General features: G+C 42.3%; 1 protein-coding gene across 1 annotated transcript; it reads right to left on the bottom strand.

The window, feature by feature from the left end:
* Nucleotides 1–5,982: 5,982 nt before the first annotated feature.
* On the bottom strand, nt 5,983–18,790 carry LOC136511386 (cysteine-rich receptor-like protein kinase 43). Its single transcript, XM_066505459.1, has 11 exons — nt 18,613–18,790; nt 18,370–18,506; nt 18,162–18,251; nt 17,819–17,971; nt 17,469–17,727; nt 17,147–17,369; nt 16,902–17,055; nt 13,341–13,553; nt 6,482–6,568; nt 6,072–6,395; nt 5,983–5,991 (listed from the first exon to the last, which is right to left on the bottom strand). The coding sequence occupies exons 2-11, from the start codon at nt 18,502–18,504 to the stop codon at nt 5,983–5,985; spliced, it is 1,647 nt and encodes a 548-aa protein (XP_066361556.1). The 5' UTR covers nt 18,505–18,506; nt 18,613–18,790.
* Between the last annotated feature and the right edge of the window lie 785 nt (nt 18,791–19,575).

The raw sequence follows: 19,575 nt of genomic DNA, 5'->3' as shown, positions 1-19,575 counted from the left end.
TTTTGGATTGGGAACGGGAAGTTAAATAAGAAGAGACATGTTAATATTAACAATTACAGTAGATAAGATTTTTCTATGGACAGATCGAAGAAAAGAAAAGATTGATTATTGAAATTGAATCTTACAGTGATATGATATTCCGACTGAATAATGATTGACTCTAAGTCCTGTCGCGATGGCAAGGCGTCATCACCGCATGCACCATGCGCCTGAGGTCGTCCCCGGCCTCTCTCTCAAGTCCCGCCGCGATGTTATGGCCGGCAAGGCATCACTCCATAAGCCGCAAGCATGCAGTCCGACGGCGTCTCGAGCAGCGGCACCCGTTCGAAACGATGAGACTCCGTGCGTTGGATCACAATACTAATCCCTTTTTTTTCTTGAGGAACATCACAATACTAATCCCCGTGATCCTGTTTTGCGGCCAGCAGTACTTTTTAGACGCTGTCGCTTCACTTTTGGCTACCACCCTCGATCTCGGTGCCTCCGTGGAATCCACCGCCGGGCGCCAAAGCGAGATGCTCTCATGCTCTCTCATGATACTTCCCATTTTTTAAACACATACAAGAATTGTTGTTTTTGTCCTTTGGAAGGTAAATGCATGCTAGTTTATGTAACTTGTCAACTCTATTCTCAGTGCTTTCCCGTGCTTTCTACATAGAATTTCTTACATGAGATGTCACAGAAGGACGAGAAAATTGATTTCTTAGTTAAAATGGGGTTTCATGAAGACGAGGCTGCACTGGCTATTACTAGATGCGGTGTGCTCTCTGAACCTTTGTTCCATGCTCCTCTGTTTGCCTTAGATTCCTCAGCAAAATAAACATCAACTTCCAACCTTGAAAGTAGGATATGCTCTCGTATAGAATAAATCAGTTAAATAATAACATTGCCATGTTTAATTATATGTCAAACTTTCTATTGGTTTACCTCTGGATTTTGAGAATTTTCCTCAAATGCTGCAAGTTGGAACTTTGCATGTTTGATACAACTTGTACCACTCAGATTCTGTCCTTGCCCCTGTTTTATTTTAACTTATCTTTAGAGTTTATTATTTGAACTTGTCAAAGTATGCTCCAAATGCCCCTGTTCACTGATCATGCACCTTACACCATCTACTGTCGTCTGTGGTTTAAAACTACTCAGGTTAGGAAGCATCTATTTCTGTTCTGGCGGATTCAATCTATGCTTCACAGATGATAGGAGATGGTTGCTTTGGCAATTTTTCTGACACTGAGGTTTGTAGGTCAACATGAACATTGTTCCAAATGGTTCTCCTAAGCATAGTTAAGTTGATTAGGAAGTCATTTGACACTTGGTTGCATTGGCCACACCAAAAAATCAGTCCCGACCCCACGGCCTCCGTGGCTAGCCGGTGGCCAGCGTAGGCCAGCATAGGCTGGCCGTGGCCAACTTCGGCTGGCCATGGCTAGCGTAGGCTGGCCGGCGGCCCGCCTCGGCCATCCGTTAATCACACATGAAAATGCCCAAGTCGGCCTAAGTGAAGGGCATGATGAAAACAAGCAAAAAACGTGCGAAAACGGTGAAAAAACGGGCCCAAATGGGCCATGGACGGGCCGGAACAGCCTCGAACGGGCACGGGTCCCAGGCCCACCAAGGTGGCCCACGGGGCCCAAGGCACCCACCCATAGTGGCCCCACACGAAAAGTCCAAGGTTCAGTCCCATACACGAAGAACAACGACTGTCGGGCGCCTCTGGTGCGAAAACCTGCGTTTCTGAGCAAAAACCAGCCAAAAATGCTTATCAGATGCCTTTTCTGAGGTCCTCCAAAATGCCTAAAGGAACCATGCAGGAAGCTGCCAAAACTCCTTGGGGGGCTGGATGCCCCCCGGGTATAATGTGGGAGGGCGTTCGGTTACGAGAGACCTCGGGTGAAATGGTTGGAAACAACAAGTTTTTCAATGAGGATCCATCAAACAGTCGGTCACATACCAACGACCTCCGTGGCTAGCCGGTGGCAAGTCGTGGCCAGCTCCGGTTAGCCACGGCCAGCTGTTGGCTGGCCATGGCTGGCCAGCGTGTGGCCTTTAGTGGCTGCACGCTACGTGACCGCACTGCAATGACTTTCGGTGATGCCTGGCCTCCGTGGCTGGCCCGGTAGCCTATGGCGGCCTGCTTCGACGGGCTGCTATGGGCCGCTGGCTGGCTCGGTGGCCAGCGTGTTGCTGGAATGACTCGTGGCCTCCTTGGATAAGTTTTGGTTTTCTCCAACGCTCTGTGGACCTTCACTAGCCATGTACCGTCCTCACATAGGTTTCGGTTTTCTCTCACGCTCTATGGACATTCGGTTGCTGTCCTCACAAGTAGACTCACCGTGCCTAGTGCGGAGAGATGCTTTGGATGGCTTAACTGTTGTGGTTACACTAGCGCATGAGTTGTTATAGACCTATGACTACTTGGAGAGCCCTTGCAGATGTGCGGCCGACTCCCGGTGCTAGTGTCCCTTCATTCATGCAGGCACCTTCTGCCTATTGCATTGACATGTGCTTGCGTGCTGCTACCCGTTGCATGGGAAGTTTCTTTCGTTACATGTTGGTTACGTCGAGCGCATCCTCTGGGCGTGCCTCCTCGGCTCAAGAGCGCTCATGGTGTTGCCTTGTGTTGTTGGTTAAAGTTTGGTAACTCGGTTTCCCTGGGCAAATGGCGGTTGGCCTGCTTTTGTTGGCTACCTTACTATCGTCGTCATCAGAAGAAAATAGGATCCGTCATAGAAAACAAGAATAACGTTTCTGAGCAAAAACATGGCAAATCTGCATATCACATGGATTTTCTAAGGTCCTAAAAATGCCTATAGAAACCATACGGAAAACTCGCAGAACTCCTAGGAGTGCCCCTCTGGTATAGTAGGGGTGAGGCGTTTGGGAGGCTAAGGACTAGGAAAAACGCTATGAAACCACAAGTTTTGGAGCGTTTCAGCGACCCCCTATTTAGGGACAGAGAGAGAAGTTCGCGTGACCATGGCCAACCTTTGCGAACAGCACAGCGAACGTAGAAATTGGCTACTCCGAAGGTGAATCTAGGTCATGGCAAGAGACAAAGGAGAGTTGTGACCTACAATGATGCTCTTGAAAACTCGGACAATGATGATATGTATGCTCCAGAGGGTTCCTCGAGTAGCAGTTCACAACGGTTTGCCTAGTGTCTCAACCAGCGAACCCTCACTCCCTACTGACAGGACTGTTCAGGGTCAAAACCCACGTGACCACGGCCGAACCTCACGAAAGGAACGTCGCTCGCTAAGTCACATGAGGCAACCAGGAATTTGGCTAGGTCACAAGGTCATGGCACCCTAAGGTGCGTGGGGGCAAGAAACAGTGGTTCGCCCAGGTTGGCTAAGTCACGAGGTCATGGCACCCTAAGGTGTGCGGGGGCAAGAAATAGCAGTTCGCCCTGGCATCCGTGCTAAAAGACAGGTTCGGGAAGGCGCCTGTGGAAAAGGCCAAGTCCCCGGGCCGGTGGCACTCGTTGGTGGAAAACAACGGTTTGGGGGCTGGAAACACAGCATCACGGGAAGGCGTGTGGGCTAAAACCCATGAATAGGCCAAGTCCACGTCTTGATGGCCCAACATGGGTGAAAGGTCATTGTTTGGTTTTGGTAATTATGTGACAACTTTAGGTAGACTAATATGTGTTGATGTGAGGACACATAAGTCATGGTGTGAAGGAGCTCATTGCATATGAGACATGGATACGAAAACCATGGAGAGGCCAAGTCCCTAAGGCCAATGGCGCCCACATGGCAAAATAGTCGTTCACCAAGGTGCTAGGCGAGAACAGCTCACGACGGACCCATAACGGTCCACGAGAGGCCAAAACCGGGCGGAAAACAGCCAATGCGCCATCCAAACAGGCCATGTCGGGCCCCAAGACATCCGAGAGAACAACTAAGTCAGTCTAAGTCGAGAACATTATTCCCATGCGGCACCTGACTCTCTTAAGGTAGCCAAATGACTCAACACGAGGAAAAAACATGATTCCTGTGCGGCACCTGAGCGGAAACCAGTGTTTCTAGGCAAAAACGTGGGAAAACTACATATCACATGGATTTCCTAAGGTCTTGGAAAACATAGTAGAGAACCATACGGGAAACTGCAAGAACTCCTGGGAGGGGGGATGACCCTCGGGTATAGTAGGGAGTGAGGGTTCACTGGGTGAGACACTGGGCAAACCATTATGAACTGCTACTCGAGAAACCCTCTGGAGCATATATATCATCGCTGTCCGAGTTTTCAAGAGCATCATTATAGATCACAACTCTCCTTTGTCTCTTGCCACGACCCAGATTCACCTTTGGAATTGTGCTCCTGGACTACACGTAGAAAGAGCCATAGGACTTATGGTCTCTTATACAGACATGGCTGAAAGCATCAAGAACATACGAATCCAGGATGTTCTTGATGCTTTCAGCCATGTGCGCAGGTGGGCGGGGAGGACCGTCGAGTACTGTTCTGGTACTAAGTCCTTCTTGTAGAGGGCATCGACCAAGGTTCCCTCGACGCCCTCTGCAGATGCCCTCGATGCCCTCTGCAGGAATGACGGAGTAAGACCCAGCAAAAAAGGTGAATAATGAATTAAGACCGGGTTATTGTTTGATTCAGCTAATAAGGTGAAGGTGTGCCCCTCCAAAACAAATACTAGAGAAACTGATAAGCCCAGAGACCAAATGGAGAGTAGTCGTGGTGAGAAACCTCTGGACAAAAGCTTGGATTCAGAAAAAGTGCCCTCTCCCTCACCAAAAACTAGAGGATCTGAAAAACTCAGTGATGAGAATACAAAAGAACCATCAGTCTCGACTAGTAGCTCACCCCCTGAAGTTCAAGATGATGAAGATAAGAGCCACTCATCCCCTAAAGTTGTTGAAGATAAGAGCTCAGCCCCTAAAGTTGATAAAGATAAACAGCCCCCCTAGCCCAAAACCGAAATCTGAAAGTGTCCAGATGGGAAGAGATAAGGAGATACCCCATGCTATAGGCACCTGGAGCATGAGGACATCGAAGAACAACAAGGTATGCGCTACTGAGGTCACCCAGTATACATGCATACAGCCAAATCGGGAAAGAAACAAATCGGCATCTGATATTATCTCAAACAGCAAGCTCAAGGGGTAACATTCTAAAGACTTATTTTGTTGTTGTTGTTGTATGAAATTATCCAATCATCCTCATCTTTTGAATTGTGAGAGTGATAGGGATGACGTGATGGTAAATATTGAAGGGGTCTCACTGACCCAAGCTCAATTAGTGTCCTTCATGAGCAAGCCCGAGGCAGGCTGTGAAGTCCTCCAGGCATTCATCCAATGCTTGAAGATAGATGACAAGGCTAAGAATAAAAAATAGAGGATGTTTTTCCCACCAATGCCCTTAGTATGTTTTCCACTTGAAATTAATTTGATGTTCTTTATTAGGATTTAGGAATTTAATTTGATGTTTATTTTGCTTTGACACAGTCCATCTTTCATGAGAATAATAAAGATGAAGCTACACAGCTAATCAAAGAAGCAGTACCCTCAACAATGCCGACAACAAATGAACTTGTAAGATTTTTCAATTTCACTTTCATAATACATCAGATTTTGGTTTTCGCTTGTGATTATCAGATTTCGATATGTTTGTTTTCCAGATATTTCTTCCAATCCTTGATGATAGCAAATGGGGCATACTTTGTGTTAACAAGCCTCAAAAGAGGTTGGATTTCATGACTAGCAATGCTGATGAGGCCGTTGTCAATGGCTTGTTGAAAACCAGTGTGCCAGTATTTGAAGCTAGCATGAACCAAGTAGCAAAAGTGCGCCAAACTAAACAAAACTTTAGTTGCTGGAGACATGCAGATGATCAAGTTTCAAGGGAAATCTTCAAAGCATCTGAAAATAACAAACTACTAGCTATGATGATGTTCTTGGAGAGCTACAACGGCACTCTGTCCTTCATGAAGGATGAACAATTGGTTATTGTCTTCTTGGAGAGCTATGATGACTGCAAAGAGAAATAACAAAGAGAGTTATAGACATCATTTCACAGCTAGCAAAAGGAGAGTCAACCCAGAAGACACTAACCAATTGTTCATCCTTCATGAAGGACAGAGTGCCGTTGTAGCTCTCCAAGAACATCATCATAGCTAGTAGTTTGTTATTTTTAGATGCTTCGAAGATTTCCCTTGAAACTTGAACATCTGCATGTCTCCAGCAACTAAAGTTTTGTTTAGTTTGGCGCACTTTTGCTACTTGGTTCATGCTAGCTTCAAGTGCTGGCACACTGGTTTTCAACAAGCCATTGACAACGGCCTCATCAGCATTGCTAGTCATGAAATCCAACCTCTTTTGAGGCTTGTTAACACAAAGTATGCCCCATTTGCTATCATCAAGGATTGGAAGAAATATCTGGAAAACAAACATATCAAAATCTGATAATCACAAGCGAAAACCAAAATCTGATGTATTATGAAAGTGAAATTGAAAAATCTTACAAGTTCATTTGTTGTCGGCATTGTTGAGGGTACTGCTTCTTTGATTAGCTGTGTAGCTTCATCTTTATTATTCTCATGAAAGATGGACTGTGTCAAAGCAAAATAAACATCAAATTAAATTCCTAAATCCTAATATAGAACATCAAATTAATTTCAAGTGGAAAATGTACTAAGGGCATTGGTGGGAAAAACATCCTCTATTTTTTATTCTTAGCCTTGTCATCTATCTTCAAGCATTGGATGAATGCCTGGAGGACTTCACAGCCTGCCTCGGGCTTGCTCATGAAGGACACTAATTGAGCTTGGGTCAGTGAGACCCCTTCAATATTTACCATCACGTCATCCCTGTCACTCTCACAATTCAAAAGATGAGGACGATTGGATAATTTCATACAACAACAACAACAAAATAAGTCTTTAGAATGTTACCCCTTGAGCTTGTTGTCTGAGATAATATCAGATGCCAATTTGTTTCTTTCCTGATTTGGCTGTATGCATGTATACTGGGTGACCTCAGTAGCGCATACCTTGTTGTTCTTCCTTGTCCTCATGCTCCAGGTGCCTATAGCATGGGGTATCTCCTTATCTCTTCCCATCCGAACACTTTTAGATTTCGGTTTTGGGCTAGGGGGCTATTTATCTTTATCAACTTTAGGGGCTGAGCTCTTTTCTTCAACAGCTTTAGGGGATGAGTGGCTCTTATCTTCATCATCTTGAACTTTAGGGGGTGAGCTACTAGTCGAGACTGATGGTTCTTTTGTATTCTCATCACTGAGTTTTTCAGATCCTCCAGTTTTTGGTGAGGGAGAGGGCACTTTTTCTGAATCCAAGCTTTTGTCCAGAGGTTTCTCACCACGACTACTCTCCATTTGGTCTCTGGGCATCAGTTTCTCTAGTATTTGTTTTGGAGGGGCACACCTTCACCTTGTTAGCTGAATCAAACAATAACCAATTGCTCCCTCCATCTTCACAGACCCAGCAAAAAAGCTAACAGCAAAGTACAATAATCTAAGAAGGATCTTAAGAACCTAGAAGACAAGCATTTCATCTCTCAATTTACTCATCCAAAGGGTGAAATCTCTGGTGTACCTCTTGGAAAATATAGAGCTCCTCAGAGACCTAAGTATCTAGGACTAGAACTTTAGGAATATCTTGTGTGACAAGCTAGTGTCCCTTCTCAGAATGCAAAAAGCATATTGGAAACAAAGAGGGAAGATAAAGTGGGTAAAATAAAATGATGCAAGCACAAAATTCTTCCATGCTCATGCTACAGTAAGACATAGAAGAAACTCAATCCCCTCTCTTATAAATGATCAAGGTTCAGTAGTTTTCGATCATAACCAAAAGGGAGATTTAATCAGGGATTCTTTCAAACAGAGGATTGGAATCACTGAATTTGAGGGAATGTAGTTTAACTTATCTGAGCTTATAGTTGCCAACACTGATCTATCTACTATAGAGGCAGACTTCACAAAAGAAGAGATCGATGTAGTGATTTCCCAACTTCCTAGAGACAAATCCCCTAGTCCAGATGGATTTAACAAGTTTATCAAAAGTTGTTGGTCAATTATTGCCAATGACTTCTATGATCTTATTAGAAATTTCCAACAAGAAAGGCTATGCATAAGAAGTATCAATGCCTCAAACATCACCCTGATCCCTAAGTCTGAAGGAGCCAACAAAGTGAATGACTTTAGGCCAATATCCCTCCTCAACACTTCCATGAAGGTTATCACCAAACTCTTAGAACATAGGCTACAGGGGATTATTCCTAAGCTCATACACAAAAATCAATATGGTTTTATTAAGAAAAGAACCATTCAAGATTGCCTGACATGGGCCTTAGAATACTTACATATCTACCATAAGTCCAAAAAGGAATTGATCATCCTTAAACTAGACTTTGAGAAAATATTTGATAAGATAGAGCATGAAGCACTTTTACAAATCATGTCAAGGTAAGGATTTGGAAAAAAATGGATGGAATGGATCAAATCTATTTTGAACTCTGGAAACTCTTCAGTCCTTCTTAATGGAGTGCTAGAAAAAATAGTCCACTACAGAAGGGGAGTTAGACAAGGGGTCCCCCTCTCTCCCCTTCTCTTTGTTCTAGCTGCTAATATGCTCCAGTCTATTCTCAACCAGGCTAGAGACAGAGGAATTATCAACCTACCAATTGAGTTCAACCACACCTCTGACTTCCCAATAGTCTAGTATGTAGATGACACCTTGATCATCATGTAAGCATCTACCTTCCAACTCCTTGCACTCAAAGGTATTCTTCAAGCATTTGGGACCTCAACTAGGTTGAAGGTGAATTATAATAAATCAATGATGATCCCCATCAATATCTCTGAGGAAAAGCTAGAGCATCTAGCTAGAACTTTCAACTATTAGAAAGGAAGTCTCCCCTTCACTTATTTGGGACTGCCCCTAGGATTGCAGAAGCCAAAAGTGGTAGACTTCTCTCCACTAGTTAGTAAATATGAAAGAAGATTGGTCATGGCTTCCTCATTCTTAAATCAAGCTAGCAGGCTTCAACTGACCAACTCTGTGTTATCTGCTCTTCCAACATTCACCCTCTGCACATCCAAGCTTCAAGATATAGTAATTGAGCAAATTGATAAATACAGAAGACACTGTCTATGGAGAGGCTCTGATCTTCAATCCAAAAAGGCAGCAAGTGTTGCTTGGCCCATGGTTTGTACCTCTAAGACAGAGGGAGGACTGGGAGTTATCAACCTAAAAACCCATAATGAGGCCCTACTCATGAAACACTTGCACAAGTTCTTCAATAGGAAAGACATCCCATGGGTTGGCCTTGTATGGGAATCCTACTATGAAAATGGAAGATTACCAGGAGGTACTAATAGGGAATCATTTTGGTGGAGGGATATTACTAAGCTCATTAATAAATTCAAAGGCTTAGCAAAGGTCAACCAGCAGGATGGAAGGACCTGTCTCTTATGGTCTGATATTTGGCTTGACACAATTCCTGAGCTCAACTTTTTAGAGCTTTGCTCCTATGCTAAGGACAAAAAATCACAACCATGGCAGCCAAGAACCTAGACAGTCTACAGAACCATTTTCATCTGCCCCTATCTGAAGAAGCCTATGCTCAAATTCTATAGCTACAGAACATGTTGGGCAACCTTCAAATCTCATATTCCAAAGATACTTGGACATTCATATGGGGATCAGATCTCTTCTCCTTATCTAGAATCTATAAGCAGCTCAGTGGTCACAGTAATGCTAATGCAGCATACCTTTGGCTTTGGAGGAGCTCCTACCAAAACAAGCATGGTGTATTCTTCTAGCTGATTCTCAAAAATAGGCTCAACACTAGAGGTGTCTTAGAAGAAGAAATATGAATCTGGAGTGTTATGATTGTGTCCTCTGTAATCAACACACTAAAGAATCAATTGAGCATCTCTTCATTAACTGTCCATTTGCAGTGGAAGCATGGCATTCCATCAACCTAGATGTCAATACTGAGCAACATCCCTTACATAACTTAGAGCTGCTTAGAAATCAAATCAATCAGAGCTTTTTTATGGAGATTATTATAATTTTCAGCTGGGCAATCTGGATGAGCAGAAATAACTTCATCTTCAGACAAACACCACCCTCAACCTAGAATTGCAAACTCATCTTTAAAACAGAATTCCATTGGCTACTATGCAGAGCAAGAAAGAAGTATTTCCCCAAGATTCGAGAATGGATAGACAACCTAAATTAACTTGGCGGCCCTTAGTCTGGAAACTGCTCCTGTTCAATTTTTCCTAGTTCCCTAGCTCTAGTTTTTCTTTGGCCCTAGATTATAGCCAGCACTTTAGTTTTTCTTGTTCTTGTTTTTGTACTTGACTGTCCTTTTATTTAATTTATCCAGTAGGGGCTCCTTGCCCCTCCTTTCTTCATAAAAAACCATGTGAGGCAAGGTTTGAGGTAACAACAAGAGGACCTGGACTACCACCACTCTACCAAACCCATTGGCCATGTGCGGCACCCAAGCTATTGTAGTCGCCACCACTGTCACGTTTCTACATCGCTCGCCATGCTACGTCTGTGCCCAAGCTGTCATGCAATCTAGCCATCGACACCAATAGGGTCACCATGCCACATAGCATATTGAGGAGGACCTTGCCTACCAATCTGCTCTAAAGAAGCATGACCATGCCCCAAGCCGCTAGATCAGCAAGGGTGAGGAGCTAGATTTGTTGCCACCAGCTATCAACATAGAAGAGAGCAAAGGGATGAATAAGGAGCTAGAGTAGCCAAAGGGGCTTGTCATCACCATCACCGTGGTCGCTTGGGCATCTGTACAGCGCACTCTGGCGGTGGTAAGGAAGCGGATTGGACAAGAGAGTGTGATGACATGGTGATTTTAGTCCACCCATGCCACCCAGTGGGGCGACAATGGCCATGAGACTCAGAATTTGGGGTCAAAATTAGACTACATGCATGTGAAATACAAAACCATGACATTCTTTTTCAATCTTTATGGTGTCATCATGTCATGCATAACATGAAACATGCATATCAATGGTCTCAAGTGTGAAAAGCATGTCTATATGATAGTGGGCCAATCAAATGTTGTTGATCATAAAATATGAAAGCTACATGATCAAGAAAGTGTGCATCTTTGGAGATCAATTCAAGAGAAGGATATTTGGCAAAATGTATTGATTCAAAGATGGCATTCAAATTGACCATCGACGAGCATGAATATTAAAGAGTAAAAGAGACATGGGTAATTGCACTTTAGTTGTCTCACATGAAGAACCTTGTCAACAAAACAAATAATAAATATTGATAATAGTATTTAATTTGATCAAGTGAAGAAATGGATCTCAAATGTATGATTATTGTTGATAGAAGGCAAAGCTTAACTTGAGGATGACAAGATTGTGTGAAGATTTAAGCAAGGAAATGGTTACAGGGTACTAAGTGAAGGTGAAGGGCAAGCAACGGCTTAGGGATAGTGAAACCAAGGCAAAGGTGAAGGGGCAAGTACTTATGTTGACACCGAAGGACTAATCAAGCCATGAGTTATGAATGCCAAAATATCAAATTATTCTTGGATTAGAAATTGAAGTGATTTAAAGATATGAAATCATATGCTCGAGGGTATGTTTGATATCTAAAGTGATGATAGCCCTCAAGGTTTGAATGCACAAGTAATGGTAAGACTTCAATAATACAAGGCTCAAGATGAAGAAAAAATGTGTTATAATTTATTATTGAGTTTAGGTATGCTATGCCATCAGGAGAGATGCATCATTGGATGAGCAAGTTAAAGTGCTCAAGTAAACGCATGTGAGAAACTATGTGTGAGAAACCATAGACTAACAAGTTTGGACCGTGGCTGTCCTCTAGAGGGGTGCTCCAAGCAAGGGTTCTCTGTCTCTTTGTTTCATAATTGCAAAAGATGTTTTGGATATCTGAATAATGTTTGTTATTGGTCTAAGAGCTAGAGCTTAGCCGATTTTTATTGAGTTGGCCTCAAATGGCTAGTTTTTGTTGGAGAGTTATACATAACCTTCTCTCATCCCTTTTGGCCGGTGGCTAGTGCTAGTCAACTTCCATACACATCCAAAGGTCTTTAGAGCTCCCCCCCCCCAACCTCCATTTGTGGGACTTGAGTGTTCTGAGTTAAATTCTTTGAGTCTGGTTGAGAAATTTGAATTGAAAGCCTTGGTGAGCTTGTGTGAGCAGTCCATAGCCTTGAGTGTGCTCGAGAAAGTCAAAGATTTTGGTTGTGCATTTGTTAGTCTTGGAGGTAAAGTCTCCTAGACGGTTAGGCGTTGCTCGGTGAGCTCCCGGGCTAGTGGTGAAGCTTTAGGTCATTTTACACCAAGGAAAAAGATCAACTAGTGTAATTAAGGAAAATGGTTGAAAGAGACCGACCTAGAGGTTGACCTTCATGAGTCACTCATGGACTCCTTAACAAAGACATAGGATTCAAGTGGTGAACCTCAACTTCAGGAAACAAATCTTTGTGTGTCTTCATTTTAGTTTTCCTCACTTTTACATTTCTATCTCATACTTGTGTTTTCGCTTCGATCTACTTTAGTGTGCTTGTTTGTGGGTGCGGGTACTGCATCAATAAGTTGTTGGGCACCCTAAGAACACAACAACAAAGTTTAGTTTAAGATATAAGTCGTTAGGGTTTAGTTTCAGATAGAACTCATTAGGGGCAGTGTGCATTTTGAATTGATTTTGTTCTGGCAAAACTATAGAACCCGGCTTAGCCGGATTTGCTGTGACAAGCATGCAAAAATTGTTTTAACTTGTAGGTTTTTCCTATTCACCTCCTCTATGCGACATCAAGATCCTTTCAAAAATGCAAACATTATGGGAAGTGGGTGTTGGTAAACAAGAAACTACTACCTTTTGCTAGTACAATGGCACCAAGGTCGGCATCATGGACATCTTTTTTTTGTGAAGGAAAGGGGGGACTTATATTAAATCTTGGCACACTACATCCTGGGCATCGATGATGGAGGTCTAGCAGGTAGAGGAGGAATCGATTTTTTTTTCCAAGAGGTTTTTCAGGGATGCATCCTTGGATTGGAGGACCTTGAGGACATATCACAAACTTCAATGGAGCACAAGGAGAGCCCTGACATGTAGAGGACGGGAACCGGTTTTTGTGGTACTAAAATTTATTGATAGTGCATGGTTCATTATTCAACATATCAATATGGGATGGGATCTGAATCCAAAGTTAAAACGTCTGGGGCTCTATAAAATCAAATTCATCCATGGTAGTCTTACCATGTAATCTATTGGTTCGCAAAAAAAAAAAAGAGTAAATAAAAGATGTCCTAATCCTCGAACGAGGAATTAATGACCATACCTGTTCTGTCTGGGACCATGATGAGGAATCATCTCCCGTAGTCTCTACCTCATTCAGTTTACAAATAATCTCCTTCATCGTAGGTCTTTGGTATCGATCCGTCTCCATGCAGACTACCGAGATATCAATACAAGTCTGCACCTGTTTGCAATTTGCCTCAAGTGATGCATCACTCGATATTTCCCGCAACCTTTTCTTCCAGGAGTCCTGTACCTGAAAAATCGAAGACAGTACAAGCGTGTTGTGTACATAGTCAAAAAGTGTTCAGTTTTCTAGATGTTTACGTTAAAAAAGAAATTACATTGCGACTGGTGCCTAGCCAGATTGCTTAGGTGACTCTAATAGCACTTCTTAGGTCCGAGTTTGACTCTCCACGGGCACGAGTAAACATCAGGATGTGGTTAAAAAAAATCTTTTCGTCTGCCTCACGCAAGCATAGACCAAGAGCCTTGACCACGTGAGAAGGTCTCCTTTCTACCTTAAGCACAACGTTCGAGGGCTGTCTTCCCCATGGGTTGAGCTAAAAAGAAATTGCATTCAAAAAAAGTTTGCTAGACGTGGGTCGTACACTTCAAACATCGTTTTCCAGGAACCACATGAGGATTAATTCCTTATAATATGATTATTTTCAGCTGTAAACAAAATAGAGATAATGAAACATGTATGTCAATATTTTTTTTTGTATATTACAGTTCAAAAGCATGTATTTAGGACAACGCTATTTTGAAAAATAACGTACTCACACCCCTCACGTCAGGCAAGGAGCCCACACAGGGGTTCGTCAAAGCGCCCAACCTGCAAACGCGCTCACAGTGCGATGTTAGCTTCTCTCGGCGTGGAGGACATATGCCCGAGTTCAATTACCAGTCCAGGATTCAACCGGGGGTTGCACCAGGGATTTTCCTCCCGAGGGGACTGAGCGGGTGTGAGTAGTGTGTGTGCTCGGTAGACACGTTATAACATTTCTCGGGCAGCCTAGATTAATTAATCAATGCCTAGCAGGAGAACTTAAGAGTTTCCACCAATTAAAGATCCAGATCACAAAATTTCATAAAATAGGCATATTTTGTTTTTTACTCACGTGAGCCTATATCCTTTCTTTTTTACCAATTGCTAATAATCAAGGCCTAGCAGAAGAACTTAAGAAGTTTCCAACGGTTAAAGTTCTAAATCACGAAATTTCATAAAATATATATCTTTTGTTTTCTATACACGGGCAAGCCCATATCCTTTCTTTTTTACCAATTGCTAATTCCGACCTTCCTTCCTAATTTGGTATATATTATAGTCCTAGTGTATATAGAAATCCCCTTGTGGTCTAATTTTGAGTTGTCCTAAATACTAGGACTTAGCAATATTTGATTGCTCCCAGTTTAGTATATTTCATTTATTACATGGTTCTTAAGAAATTCATTATAGGAATTACTTATGCACCTGTCTCCCTCTATTTCTTTGCCTCTCTTCTCTCTCTCTCTCTCTCTCTCTCTTCTCTCTCTCTCTCTCTCTCTCTCTCCTTTTAAAGGGGTTATAAGGTATTGACACGCAAGGATGGGCAGAACTCTTGGCGGCAAGGGCGGCCTCACCTACACACTAGTAGGGATGAAAACGGTACAGATATTTTCCTCCCGTATTCGAAACCGAATCCGTTTAGAGGGGTTGAGATCTGTCCGTATCCGAGTCCGGATATCCAACATCCGATACCGTATCCGTATCCGAATACTCAAATCACATATTTATGATGTCGATATCCAATCGTATCCTATCCGACACAGTTGACACTATCTGTATTCGAATCCGAATCCGGACAGAAATATGAAAACAAATATAATATCGGTGATATCCGTCCGTATCCGATCCGTTTTCATCCCTACACACTAGGCAGCCCACGACCGTTCGTACACCCACCCAAAGGAGATGGCACGACCAACCTTCTAGCTACCATTACAAGTTACAAGGTCGCAGAATGACCTAACTTTCCTGATATCTAAGTCGTGTTCTCAAGAGATGCAAGCCTCTCCCCCAGGGAGAAATTTGCTACAAGTTGAATACGTATGTTAACACAAGGATTTGCTATAACAAGTTGAATAATACTCTAATTTTAGAACAGAATACATCATACTTTTAATAACAACAAATTTGAGAAAAACTGGAATAGCAACAATGTCAAGGAAGGCGTTTGAGTTGCTTCTATCTCTCTCTTTTTGGTGTGGGAGGAGGGGGGTTATATATATATATTTATTGATGACGCAGCAATAGTTTCCTTCAACATATAATTGGTCCTTTAGTACGGTACTACTCAACAGGAGAGAAAAAAATCTAGCGAATCTTTCATTGGAAACTAGGACCGAAATTGATACGCATCTATTTATGTTTTATCCTTTCTATCTATATATTTTTAAAGTTATAGTTTATTTTATGATGACTATGACATCCATAATATAAAATAATATCAGCAATGATACGACAATGTCCTATTAAGCCTATGTCTAATTTGAAATAAATTCTTGATATATTTTTCACCCACCACAAAACACAGAAATATTTACATATAAATAAATTATAACTTTAATTGCATACTATCCATGTGTTGGTATAGTTAAATATCGAGTTTTATGAGTTCCTTTGACCTATAAAAATTTGTAATTCTAGTTGCCGACGTATCAAGGACTGGTCTATACGTTGAAGGTTGAAGATTATGAAGAGAGATCTCTCTCGATCAGTTGGGACACATTTATTAGATTCAACTGGACAACAAACTGCTCAAGATTTCAGTTCATGATTTGATTAGTTGAACCATAAGCTAAATCAGGTTATAATATATATATATATATATATATATATATATATATATATATATATAAGATGAGTTTATTTATTAACTATAGAATCAAAGCAGGGTGGATAAAGTGGCGCCAAGCATCTGATATTCTCTATGACAAGGGGTACCACAAAAGCTAAAAGGCGAGCTTTATAGAACGACGATTCGACCCGCTATGCGCGTTATATGGAGCAGAATGTTGGCCTGCAAAAAGATGACATGTTCAACAACTGAGTGTTGTAGAAATGTGTATGTTGCGCTGGATTTATGGTCATACAAGGATGAGTCGAGTTCAGAATGATGATATACGTGATCGTCTAGGGGTAGCACAAATTGAAGAAAAGCTTGTCTAACATCGGTTTGGGGTGGTTTGGCCATGTCCAAGGGAGCACTCTAGTGCATTCTGGAGTCCTAAGTCAAGATAATAATGCGAGGACAAGCAGAGGAAGACTGAAATTGACATGAAAATAGGCAATAAATAGATATTTAAAAGGTAAGGATATACCTAGAGATCTGTGTTTCGATAAGAGTGTTTAGAAAGCAGCTATTGACATGTCTGAACCGTGAGTAGGGGCTCATGTTGAGTTTTTAACTCTAACCTACCCTAACTTGTTTGGAACTGGAAGTCTTTGTTGTTGTTGTATGGAACCAGAACCGAACTGAAAAATCTATGCGGGACGAAGGACAACAAAGAAACCACTCTTGATTTAATATTAGGATAAAACAAAGAAACATATTCTTACATGCTCAATAAATGCCTGATCCTCCATGTCTGGGATGTTCACATAGTCCATTACACCAGAAAGCACTATCCTTTTTATTATAACACCCAAGCTGAATATATCAATCTTTTTTGAGATTATTTGCTTGTAACTAGAATCTGCTTGCGAGAATTCCCTGTATAACAAATGCAAAAGATAAGAAAGAGTAATGAAAACAAGCTTATTAGATGACTAAAAAAAGATGTTCAAATGGGAATTAATCTTACAGCTGGCTCCCCATCTGAGATTGTGCCATTATGGTGTTTTCTTCTCCCAGTAGCCTTGGTAAACCAAAGTCTGATATTTTCGGTACCATTTTGTTATCCAGAAAAATATTATCTAGGTTTATATCAGAATGTTCAATGGAAGCATCGTGAAGGTAGCTTAGACCCTCACAAACCCCCTTTATCAATTTAAAGCGTATGCGCCAGTTATGTCCAAAAAAATTTTCTGCAAGAACAAAGAGAATTACTCCATATGTCAAGTATCATGCATTTTTATTACATTCTTGATAACATATTCGTGAAGACCACTAGCAGTCTCTCATACCAGAAAGAAGCTTTCCAAGGGTTCCTTTGGGCGCGAAGTCAAGGCAGACTGCCCTGTGTATCTTCAGCGCGAGTACTGTATTTCCTTCATATGTACCAGGTACTTCCTCCGTTTCATCGCAGAAAGACACTATTTGCGCGATATTTACATGCTTGAGCCTCATGAGTTTTCCAATTTCATTTTCAAATCGCCTCTCGTCAATCCCTGGCATGAAACGGAGCTTGTTCACAGCTATCTCTCTTCCGTCCTTGAACACACCCTATTCAACAGCATGAAAATTCAAGAGTGTTTGTGACTGTAGACTTGTAGCATAAAATTCAAGAGCAACAAGAGAAAAACTGCAGCCTTACCTTGTAAACTTCACCAAACGTACCACTCCCAAGCTTTGCCTTTTCGGAGAAACCATTTGTTATCTCTTCTAACAATTTCAAGGGTACCTTCTTGGGCTCGTCAGATAAACACAATGAGTCTTTCTCCATGTTATCGACCCTCGTGCAAAATTCCTGTGGGGCAAGACTAAATCATGTATTTTCCTCTACATATATAGAAAAGAAAAAGGCCTTACAAAAAGTATATGCGAGCAATGAACTGGTAACTTCCTTGCCCTCTGCCACTTTTACTTTATTACGAAACAAAATATATGCTCATTTTGGATGACTGGATGAGAGACTCTGCAGATCTTTGGTTTCCAACCTCATTCTGAAACTGTTTGTCAGGCGTCACCGGCGAGCCGCTGCCGATCCTCTTCACAGCAATCTCTGTCGCTTTTTCCAGAGTGGGCCCCTGCGTAAGCTCTCATAATTCATAAATAATACTTACATACAATAGTGGAAAGTTTTCATCAGCTTGTGGAAACACTGAAAACACTGAAGCTGTAAATAAATCACTCATATTATCATACCTTATAAACTGTTCCGAATGCGCCTTTGCCAACTTGTCGCGCAGGGGAGAACCCATCTGTAATTTCTTTCAAGAAACTCGCTGGAAAAACCTCGGTACCCAGAAGGCTCGGCTTGCTAGAACTACCAGTGTTCATTTCTGATGATTTATGTTATGGATATCAGCCGCTATGACATACTTCCCAAAACAAAATGGTCGCTTTGAAATGAGGGAGAGAAACAACCGGTTTCAAGAAAGCACTGACCTGGAGAAGAAGGATGGGAGACCCTCGCGCGGAAGGGGAAAAGGATGACTGGGCGAGAGGTCCTGCAGATCTTTGGTTTTTGAAGCAAACTCAGTCCCAGCGAGATGGGGTTGACTTCTTCACCGGGCTGAGTCTTGTCACCGCAAGAGACGGAGCAGCGGAGGCTGGCGGCGCTGTGTTGGCGGCTGCTACCGGCAGGAATGAACGAAGGATAGGATTAGGAGTCACGATATATATATAAGTCGCCTGGGTCGTCCCTGTTCCTTTGTTAGCGGGGTGGGGAACGCGGACGAGGACTTGCTACCATCCTGTCCCCGTCAGTCCCCGACGGGGAGCAAATTTCTACCGTTCAAATTCCTGTGGACATGAATTTACTATGTCTCTGTTCCCTAATAAAGGAATTCCCCGCGAAGATTCGGGGATCGGTCCGTTGCCATCTTTACTTGTCAACCAGCAAGGGAAGCAAAACGGCCAAAAAAAAAAAGCAAAAAAGTGGCGTCTACCTTCATTGTACTAGACTGACATGACAACTACTACACCACGACACCATTGCGTGATTTCGACTCACGTGTATTTGTTAAATATAATATTTGATAAGATCTTCGTTTTCCAGTGACCCCAGCGTCATTATAACCGTGATGGACCACAAATTTCTACTCGTATCATGTATACCTGTATAGTTTGTGTATATACTGTACACTGTAGACGTGGTGCGAGTGATATACACTGTACAGTATGCCCCCTTCATTCAGTGATTTCAGTCTGATATACGTACTGTCCAAGTTGTAAAATTTCCTGAAACTACATGCAACGGCCAAGCTACAGTTGCATGCACGTGCCCACACACAAACAGCGGAACACGTAAGTAGGATCGGGCTGCTACCTTGACAAGATGCAAACATAGAATCTGGAAATCACAGTCAATCTAAAAACAAGCCAAATGCAAACCATATGAAATAGTTG

This window comes from Miscanthus floridulus, chromosome 16 (genome assembly GCF_019320115.1).
Source record: "Miscanthus floridulus cultivar M001 chromosome 16, ASM1932011v1, whole genome shotgun sequence".
In the NCBI taxonomy this organism is placed as follows: Eukaryota; Viridiplantae; Streptophyta; class Magnoliopsida; order Poales; family Poaceae; genus Miscanthus; species Miscanthus floridulus.
Note: the sequence above shows the minus strand (reverse complement) of the source record. Positions and strands in the feature narration are given on the sequence as shown.

Bases quoted from the DNA above. Each gene is read 5' to 3' on its own strand.
- LOC136511386 (XM_066505459.1), bottom strand. From the start codon at position 18,504: ATGAACACTGGTAGTTCTAGCAAGCCGAGCCTTCTGGGTACCGAGGTT. The intron at 17,972-18,161 runs GTTGGAAACCAA...CTTGCCCCACAG, and splicing joins ACAAACAGTTTCAGAATGAG to GAATTTTGCACGAGGGTCGA. The intron at 17,370-17,468 runs GTATGAGAGACT...TTGTTCTTGCAG, and splicing joins CCTTGGAAAGCTTCTTTCTG to AAAATTTTTTTGGACATAAC.